Raw genomic sequence first — 10,502 nt, 5'->3', positions numbered from 1 at the left:
GGGCCCAGGAAGGCAAAAATGCCTAGGACCCACGAAAGTCATAATGTGGCCCCGACATGAGGGTGAGAGTGAGGGTGAGCCTCATTACCTCTCCCTCCTGACCAGGTCTTCCAGACACCAGCTCAGCAACTAATGCATGCAGTATCCTGTCCTGTTAATATCCTCTCCGTATTGAGCAAACGTGAAGTGGTGGGCTGGGGGAACCCAGAAGTGCTGGATCCCAACCCTGTGGTTTAGGGACATCCAGCCGAGGCCCTGGAGCAAGGGGAAGAGGCCTGAACTAGTGTGCAAAAGAAGGGGAAGACCCCTCACACCCAGGAATTGTAAAGGTTATGTCTCCCCCAAACGCCACCTCCTCCTACTCTTACCTGAAATCCCACTATTATTTACTCGTTTGAATTAAGACAGCCATAATATAGTGAAAAGTGCACACATTTTGTAGTTAAAACTGGCATGTATTGCCAATGGCAAGTTGCCTGGCTCTTTGGGGCCCAGTCTTCTGTATTTTTTTAAAAAATGGGGGATGATAATGGTGGTTATCAAGGTGAAAGTAAGATAAATCATGTACAGTGCCAAGCATAGGGCCCATTATTAGCAGGCTTTTAAAAAAATTTTTTTAATTATTTTTATTTTTTGAGACAGGGTCTACTGTCGTCCAGGCTGGAGTGCAGTATCCTGATCATGGCTCACTGCAGCCTTGACGTCCCGGGCTCAAGCGATCCTTCCACCTCAGCCTCCCTAGTAACAGTCTACAGAGCTATTTTTATAATATTACGGATATTAACACGTCCTGGGGAACCTGCAAACACTTATTGGAGGGAGAACCATATAGCCTTCAATCATAGCCCGGCCTTTTAAATGTGATACATCACTGGGGAGCAAGAATTCAGGAAGACAGTTCCAGAAAAGCGGAGGGGGGGAGGGAGAACGGGTAGTGGGGAAGGCGGGAACTCTCCCAGGTCTACAGCACAAGCCCGGGGAATACGCGCGCTTTAGGAGCCTGCAGAACGGGCTTCTGCAAAGTGCGCTGCAATAAGAAGCACAGCAACCTAGCACAGCAGACGTTGCAAGTACCGCGCATCAAAAGACGGGGCCCCTGTAGTGTAAGCATTCTTGGATGCACTACGCACTTAGCAGATTTCTATACTTGCACTCTGACATAAGTTCATTACTGAAAATCTTAAGTCTTTGGAGCTTTCTCAAAAAGCACGTTGGGTTTCTTGCAGCGTGCACCTGAGCAGCGGACTGCTCTTCAAACTCAGCCCCAAATTCCCGCTCCCGGAATGCACGGTGGGTTCTGAATTCAAAAATCCAGAGCAAGCAGCCTTCTAGCCAATCATTGCACCTTATCACTATCCTGACTTTGGCGCGAACTGTACAGAACTAGATAGTCCTATCCATTTGTCACCAATTTCTAGTAGGGGAGAGTCGTTCTCAGAACCCAACTGCATGGTAGACTAACAAGTTCACTTTTGCATGTTTGGGCTGCTGAACGCTCCGCGCTTTCTTCAACGCCATCTCTGGGTCTTTTCCGTGGGGGAAGCAAAGGGCATTGCTCCACCCAAGTGCTGCGAGGTAAAGAGGGTTGGGCGGAGGAACACTGCCAAAATACCTCTCCACAAGCTAGTGTGAGGTCTCAACCCACCCCCTCGCCCCCAAATCGGCTTTCACAACCCAGTCGCTTTTTCCAATCCCGGTCTCCGCTCAAGTTGGAAGTAGTTAGTTAAGCGACCACTTGGAGCTACTGTTCCCCGCACAGCATGCTCACTACCTGCACCATGCTTGCGCACGCTCGCCCTATTTTTTGTACGCCCTGGACACGAATGCGTCCCCACGGGGTCGCACTCACAACTAGATGTACTGTGAATGCTAATAGGGGGCGTTTAACCGACGCGTGTGCGTACGCTTTGAACCTGCGGAAGGCACCGTACCGCTATATAGGGCGCGCAAGTGCCAGACGGCGCCAGAAAGAGGTCCCGGCGCCAGAAAAGCGCTCGCCCGAGCCATTGGTCCCAGAGCCAGTTCCAACCCCGGGATAGCCGCGGAGCCCGCGCAGAGTCTGCAGAAGTGCACGGCTTTATCGACAGCACTTGAAGCATGGAGTCTCTTCGCGAGTACACCAACAGTGATATGGGCTACCGCAGCCTGGCAGTCGGCGAGGACATAGAGGAAGTGAATGGTTAGTGCTTGGACAGGGACAGGAGCTTTCGCGAACTCCAAAAGAGGAATTTTTCCCTGGGAGAGGCGAGCAGACGGGACGCTGCGCGGCTGTCGCAGTTGCTCTTCCATAGCGGGTCCCCTGCCTCCTCCAGCCCTCGCGCCGTGGGCTCCAACGCCCTGGGGTCTCTCTTGTGCTTTCCTCCCTTCCCAGATGAGAAACTTACCGTGACCTCGCTGATGGCAAGGGGAGGAGAGGACGAGGAGAATGCACGGTCCGAACCTGAGTACGGAGCAGAAGCAGAAAACAACGTTGGCACGGTGGGGTTCGTCCCCTCGGACGACCAAGACCGTGAGGGTGGCGGTGGCCACGAGCCGGAGCAACAGCAGGAGGAGCCGCCCCTGCCCGAGCCGGAGCAACAGCAGGAGGAGCCGCCCCTGCTCGAGCCGAAGCAAGAGCAGGAGGAGCCGCCCCAGGCAACCGTGGAAGGGCCACAGCCGGCGGAGGGGCCACAAACCGCTGAGGGGCCACAGCCCCCAGAGAGGAAACGCCGCCGCCGCACCGCGTTCACCCAGTTTCAGCTGCAGGAGCTGGAGAACTTTTTCGATGAAGCTCAATACCCCGACGTTGTGGCGCGGTAAGTGGCCTGCCCCGGAGGCGCCCAGTTCATCCCGAGACCCTTTCACTCTCCTCCCGAGCCAAAAGCCACGTACGGGGCTCACGGGCGCTGGCTCCGCCCTTGCTTTTTGAGGGATGTGGGGGGCGGGGCGCGGAGGATGTAAAAGACTGGGGCGGGACTAGGGTAAAGCGAGTCAGGCAGGGTCCGATCCCGCCTTTATTTAAAATTTTGGCAGTTTGCTCATCATGGGTTGTTTTTGCATTATTTTTGATACGTTTTAATATTGCATTAAAATAGTATTGAGTTTTTAAGCGCCATTTACCTTGTGCGCGCGTGGCGAGCGCCTCACTCTTTTCGCTCTAGTAACCGCCCTGCCACGTGGAGCGCACTTTTACAACCAGGAGGCGGACTTTTGAGCTTTCGGTAGCCAGAGACCCCTTTCCTTCGCTAGCCTCTTCGGAGCCCTCCTCGTACCGGCCCCCGTAGTGTACGAAGGGGCAGGCCTTTTCTGGCCAGGCTGGAATTGGGGGCAGGGGTCACCTGGACAGGTCAGAGTAGGATTTAGGGGACCTTTCTGGCTTCGTTGTACTTAGCCTTCGCCCGGCAAAGAGCAAGAAAGAATTTCCCGAGGGCGTGCTTGGCCGATGTGGTTTGGAGTTCACTCCCTGAGAGTTCACCTCTCCCTTTTACAATAAACAGAAATACTGTGGTTCAATACAGCGCTTTAAAGGTGTTTTGGCATTTCATTTTTTTTTTTTTTTTTCACGGACGGACTTCCCAAGGAAAGATTTCCAGGGTTGTTGTCTGCTGTTTCACAAACAGAAGAATTGAGTCATATTCAGCTAACAAACCATCGGGCGCTTTTACATATATTCCCTTTTTCTATCTTATTTAACAGCAAAGTCGTTCATGGGAAAAACTTCCCTAAAGCGAGTCCCAACCGTATTAGGGAGGTGCACTGGGAGGTGGGGGAAAACTGCATTGGGAGGTGGGGGATAGAAATAATGTACATTCATACACACACACACACACACACACACACACACATATATATATAATATGTATTTTTATTTTTATTTTTATTTTTTTTTGAGACGGAGTCTCACTCTGTGGCCCAGGCTGGAGAGCAGTGGCGTGATCTCTCCTGGCTGCAACCTCCGCCTCCCGGGATCAAACGATTCTCCTGCCTCAGCCTCCCGAGTAGCTGAGATTAAAGGCATGCACTACCATGCCTGGCTAATTTTTGTATTTTTAGTAGAGACAGGGTTTCACCATGCTGGCAAGGCTGGTCTCGAACTCCTGACCTCAGCACCGTCTTCGGCCTCCCAAAGTGCTGGGATTACTGGCGTAAGCCACTGCACCCAGCCACATTCATATTTCATTTTATCCACAACTCCAAATACTGAATATTTGTAATTTTCTTCCCTAAGGGAAAGACTTGCAGCACGCCTGAATTTGACTGAAGACAGAGTGCAGGTCAGTAAATCTTGAAAAAGCAATTTGGCAGGACAGCCATTCTAAAGCATGCTTTAGGTTTTGTCCTGGACATTCTCAAGTTTGTGTTTTTTGTTGTCTTTTCCATGGTTGGCAAATAAGTTTTGAACAGTAGGGGCTTTGGTGGTAGAAAATAGGATATGTAAACTTCAGATTATGGAAATTGCTCGTTAACAGAGGAAATATGATTTTCTAAAGAAAAAAATGACTGTTCTCCTATCTCTATCTATCTGTATCTGTCTTTCCTTCCATATAGTGTATGCACATGTGTATGTACATATATACATTTACATACACATATATGCACATGTATACACATACATACATACATATATTCCAATAAATAAGATTAACCTTCTTCTAACACTGGTATTCTCTAGGGAGAATGTTAGTTTTCCCTAAAGGATTACTTCTATATGGAGTCATGTTCGGGGCTCAATCTGACCTCGGAAGTAGTCAAATTAATGCACAGAAGAACTGAGTTTTATAAGAAAGTTCAACTGTACTAAATTATTTAAAATATTTAAAACCAAGCACAAGCACTTAGCTAAATGAGTGAATTTATATTTAGGCATTGGGATGAAGGAGTAATTCACACACAGAACACAGTACTTAAGTAGAGAGTGGCGGACCTAAGTTTTAATTTTTTTGGAAGATTTTGATGTCAGCCTGAAAACATTGCTAACGTATTGCAATGAAGTGGTAATGGGGGAAACATTTGTAAGCTTTGGAAAACTGTCTTTAAAAAATGAAACAAGGGTACATGTGCATAACGTGCAGGTTTGTTACATATGTATACTTGTGCCATGTTGCTGTGCTGCACCCATCAACTCGTCATTTACATCAGGTATAAAGTATAATAATAATAAATAAATTTAAAAAAAAATGAAACAAGGAAAAGAAAGAAGAATTTGAATAAAGTCCCCTTACCTAAGAAGGATGGAAAGCTTAGAGAAGAATTGTATACAGTCAAACACATGCATTGCAGATGTCACACAAATTCAACTTTATGAAACTACCAAATGCATAAGAGATTGTTCACTTTTTGTAAACACCTTAGAAAAAACATCTTAGATGTTTTATTCTTTTTGGTGGTATTATTTTGAAAAGGTGGGTTTTCTGGAATTTGATTGATTGGGGGGGTGTCTCGATTCAGGCAAGATTCTTACCTGTGTTGATTTAAAATACCTTTTCATTTACTCAGGCAGTAACGACTAATTTTGCAGGTCACGAGATCAAAAGTTGACTGTTTAAAATTACAGAAGACCATAGCTGCATCAAGGAAGTATTTGCAAAAAAAAAAAAAAAAGTTAGAATGGGCTTATTAGCTTTGCCTCAGGGTGTGTGTGTGAGTGCGGTGATGGAAATGCACTGCACGCCTGTGGGTGTGATGTCTGGAAAAGCAGTCCAACAAAGCAGACCACTGAATGCTGGAGTCCTGATGTGCCACAGGCCTAGCCTCAGGTTGGGATGACGTATCCTCTGCCTTCTCAGGGAAGCAAGGTAAACTCAGAGGAAAAGAAAAAAGGTTTGTTGACCTGCTTTTTTTCCCTCCCAGGGTTTACATAGGCCTCTCAATGGATTTCTGAAGGAAGAAAGAGCCAGAAAATACAAAGAAGGAAAAAAGACAATATTCTCATCTATTTCCAAATTCTACAGCATGAATTTCCCTAAAGACACTTTTAGTAGACACTCCCCTCCTTTTCTTTGCAAATATAGTATACTTATTTTATGAAATCAGTATTGAGAATACAGACCCAATATGGGCCCATACCAAAATTTGCCGTCTGTTGGCTTTGGTTATGTTTAAGCAGGGGTGACCACTAGCACATCTGAGCCCGCCCCTCCCTCACTCCTCTAAGATATTTCATCAATAAGAAAATAGCTTCACCTGTTGCAGTTTAAAGTCTCAATGGCATATAGAATTGCATGTCATGTTTTTTTCTATTATGACGTTAGCTGTTCAAAATACTAAACCAATTCATTTTTCCCCTCTGAAGGTTTGGTTTCAGAACAGAAGAGCCAAGTGGAAACGAAATCAGAGGGTGCTCATGTTGAGAAACATTGCTGCCGCCGCCCTGGCCCGCCCTGCGGAGGTGTTCTTGGGTGGCCCCTATAATGCCACTCCTTCTCTGGATCCTGCTTTGTGTGTTCATCTGGTGCCACAACTACCAAGACCACCTGTGCCACCTATGCCACCCAGGCCACCCATGGTCCCTATGCAACCCAGGCCACCCATGGCACCTATGCCACCCGGGCCACCCATGGCACCTGGGCCACCCAGGCCACCCGTGGTCCCTATGCAACCCAGGCCACCCATGGTGCGTATGCCACCCAGGCCACCCATGGCACCTGTGCCACCCGGGCCACCCATGGTGCCTATGCCACCCAGGCCACCCATGGCACCTGTGCCACCCAGGCCACCTATGGCACCTGTGCCACCCAGGCCACCTGTGCCTCGTATTGGCCTGGCCCCTGTACGCATCACATGGGCCCCTGTCATCAATAGTTATTATGCAGGTCCCTTTTTCTAAAGTAAGGTCTTCATGACAGTTTTTCCAAAGTTCTTTCCTGCCAGATAGAAATTGTGCACAGCACAGCGTCAAGTAATTCGTTAGATACTTGTTAAATGAAATGGATAGATGAACAAAGTTGACGAATGCCCTGTTATTTTTGTAGGCCACATGATGGTAGTATTTTCAATAAAGATGTGACTTAACAGTACGTTGGTTTTGGATGCCAATTGGGGTCAGTAGAATACGGATGGGAATTGCTAAGGGAATGCAATTTGAGTAGAATGGTGAAGAGGCCTCTTCTCATCAGGTAATATCCCTGAGTCACCATCAGTATGTCCTGCACATCACAGAGCTTGCCAAGTGCCCGTGATGGATTTACATTGACCCATACATTTTCCTTCCACATTTCCCCCTACCCCATCCTCAACCCTCCACCCTGCCCCACTGGGAACATATAAATGTGCGGGATGGGAAGGGGTGAGTCTAGTGAGACAACAGTGCGTTTCCAGGGAGGGCCACGTTCCATTCATGCTAAGGAGCTCAGGCTAAATCATGAACTCTGAGAGAAACTTACTGAGGGGCTACTCACAGAGCCTTGAGGGAACGGGACAGCTAAATGTGCATCTAGTACTCTCCAAATTCTGCTCCCTGCCCTTTTTATTATTATTATTATTTTAACAGGTCTCTCTCTGTCACCCAGGCTGGAGTGCAGTTACATGATCATAACTCATTGCACCCTCGAACTCCTAGACTCAAGCGATCCTCCTGCCTCAGCCTCCTGAGTAGCTGGGACTACAGGTGCACCACCAAGCCTGGCTAGTTTCTGTTGTATATTTTGTAGAGATAGGGGTCTCACTGCAGTGCCGAGGGTGATCTCAAACTCTTGTTCTCGAGCGATCCTCCTGCCTCCAGCCTCCCAAAGTGCTGGGATTACAGGTGTGAGCCACTACACGCAGCCTGCCCTCCACTTTGTGGAGGAGATAGTGGAATAGGAACTATTCTGGTCCAGAGGTTCTGCAACTTCAAGGGAGACACAAGAAGGGGTTCCATCAAGACCAGAAAGAGGTGCTCTCTCTTCTTCACCAGTAGGCCAGGAGAACCTATTACTGTAGCTTCCCCAGCTAAGAAGTGGGCAGTTACACCTTCCAGTGTATTTTTCACCTTCAACATCTTTGAGAGAATCCTGGTTCCTGCCAATTAAATTGAAAGGGAAACTTTTGGTTTAATGCTGCTCAAAGCAAGAGATGGTCGGTGAGCAATGTTCCAGAATAATCACTCATTGAAAAGCGGTCAGACCTTTGCGATGCCTGCAATCTTTACACAAATCTGCTTCAGTAGGAAGCAATAAAAACCAAAATGGAGGAGGGGGAGGAAGCCAAGCCCACTATTTTTTAAACATTGAACTTTTTCTTAGAGCTTTTACTTTTGAGCAATTTCTAGCCATTTGCAGTAATTTTATGAACACATTTTATGCTATGAAATGATTGCAATGGCTTCAGATAAGGGTGTCATACCAGAATTTCTTCTCGCAGGAGGTGGGCTGGAGGGGGTTATCAAAGACAAGTTTCACAGCAGTTACGTACTCCCAGTTTGAAGGGCGGCTCTGTTTTCTCAGAAAAGCATACTTTTTTTTTTTTTTTTTTTTGCAGTGTTGCCTGATACTTTTTTTTTTTTTTTTTTTTTTTTTTTTTTGAGACAGAGTTTCGCTGTTGTTGCCCAGGCTGGAGTGCAGTGGAGAGACCTGGGCTCACTGCAACCTTCGCCTCCCAGGCTCAAGTGAGTCTCCTGCCTCATCCTCCCAAATAGCTGGAACTACAGCCGCCTGCCACCATGCCCGGCTAATTTTTTGTATTGTTAGTGTAGACGGGCTTTGACCATGCTGGCCAGGCTGGTCTCAAACCCTGACCTCAGGTGATCCACCTCCGCCTCGGCCTCCCAAAGTGTTTGGATTACAGGCGTGAGCCACCATGCCCGGCCTGCCTGATACTTTTTATTCCTTTCTTCTCTCCCTTCACACATAAGGATGTCAAGCATTAGCAAGGCAGTTAGAGTCTTAGATTAGATTATATCTAAGATTTCTACAGCAAGGAGGTCATTACCTCCCCAGGAGTCCCAGTCTCTGATGGGAGTGAGAAATATCCAGTAATGTATCTGTGGTGCCCCTTGCCATCCTCACCGGGTGATTTTGAAACTCAGCCTTTCTTGTTTCCCATTGTTGAACTTTTCCCTTTTGTTAACATCTGGTTTCTCAATGCTTTAAGTTCTCTTAGAGCTACAGGGTCTGTACAAATAAAGGTGCCAATACCCCATCCAGTCTTGCCACTCTGAGACTCAAAGCCAAACAGCATCCAGCACACAAATCCCACAGTTAATTCATAACCAATTGGACACACACAAACAGAACTTTTTTTTCATCTCAGGCAGCCTGGAAGAAGCAAAAATAGGAATATTCTTTTTCATACGTGAATAGGGTCTTCAAGAGACATTTATATTATTTTCAAGTCATATCTACTTCTTCCAGGTTCCAGTGATTTAAGGAGGGATAGTGGGATGGGGACAGGAAATATGCAACACATTCCTGCAGATAAATACTTCCTCTGGCCAGGTGCAGTGGTTCACACCTGCAATTCTATCACTTTGGGAAGACAAGGTGAGAGGATCACTTGAGCCCAGCAGTTAGAGACCAGCCTCTATAACATGGTGAGATCCCATCTTTACAAAAAATTTTTAAAATGTAATTGAGTATGTTGGCACATGCCTATAGTCCCATCTACTCAGGAGGTTGGCGTGGGAGGATCACTTGAGCCTGCGAGGTTGAGGCTGCAGCGAGCTGTGATCGAACCACTGTACTCCAGCTTGGGCAACAGAACCAGACCCTGGCTCAAAAAACAACAGAAAAATAAACACCAAAACAAAACAAAAACAAGAAACAACCTTCCTCTCAGTCTACGTTTTAAAAGGAGGAGGTCTTCTACAATGATCTCAGAAAAAGCATGTCTCTCTCTCTGTCTCTTTTTAGGGACAGGGTCTCACTCTGCAGCTAGGACTACAAACGCATGTCACCACACCAGGCTAATTTGTTTATTTTTAGTTTTTTTGTCAAGACGAGGTCACACTCTGTTGCCCAGGCTGGTCTCAAACTCCTGGCATCAAGCTATCCTTCCACTTTAGCTTCCCAATGTTTGGGGATTAGAGGCGCGAGCCACTGTGCCTGGCTTCTAAACAGCATTTCTCTCAAAGTGCATTTCCAATTCCCTAAGACATGGATAAGAATTATTGTAATATAAGGAAATTAATTTATAAAAAGGCTTTAGAAATTAGCTGTCAGCAAATAACGTTTACCTGTCACAGATGGTCTTTGCAGAAGTTAGTTTTGGCTGAAAAGTTATGAATGTGATCTCAGGAGGGGTGCAGGAGCTTCAGCATTGTGCAGTAATCTAATAATTCTGGATATGCTATTGCTTTATAAAGTTGTTTCACATTGAAGAACATATGCCAAGGAGCTTTCACAAGAGTAATTTTTATGGTCAAATTAAGCAGGGAGAAGTTGAGCTATTTGAGGGGACAAGAAGCCTCTTTGATTAAAACTAGATTTCTATAACTTGGATCTTGTTTTTTTTTTTTTTTTTTTTTTTTTGTTTTTGTTTTTGTTTTTTTTTTTTTGAGACGGAGTCTCGCTCTGTCGCCCAGACTGGAGTGCAGTGGCCGGATCTCA

At 46.6% G+C, this 10,502-nt stretch overlaps 1 protein-coding gene across 1 annotated transcript; it reads left to right on the top strand.

Annotated features, from left to right (window-relative positions):
* Positions 1-2,054: 2,054 nt before the first annotated feature.
* ESX1 (ESX homeobox 1) lies at positions 2,055-6,995 on the top strand. The gene is made up of 4 exons (XM_005594272.5): positions 2,055-2,179; positions 2,372-2,795; positions 4,208-4,253; positions 6,272-6,995. The coding sequence occupies exons 1-4, from the start codon at positions 2,098-2,100 to the stop codon at positions 6,803-6,805; spliced, it is 1,086 nt and encodes a 361-aa protein (XP_005594329.3). The 5' UTR covers positions 2,055-2,097; the 3' UTR covers positions 6,806-6,995.
* Positions 6,996-10,502: the final 3,507 nt, after the last annotated feature.

This window comes from Macaca fascicularis, chromosome X (assembly GCF_037993035.2).
Source record: "Macaca fascicularis isolate 582-1 chromosome X, T2T-MFA8v1.1".
Lineage (NCBI taxonomy): Eukaryota > Metazoa > Chordata > Mammalia > Primates > Cercopithecidae > Macaca > Macaca fascicularis.
Note: the sequence above shows the minus strand (reverse complement) of the source record. Positions and strands in the feature narration are given on the sequence as shown.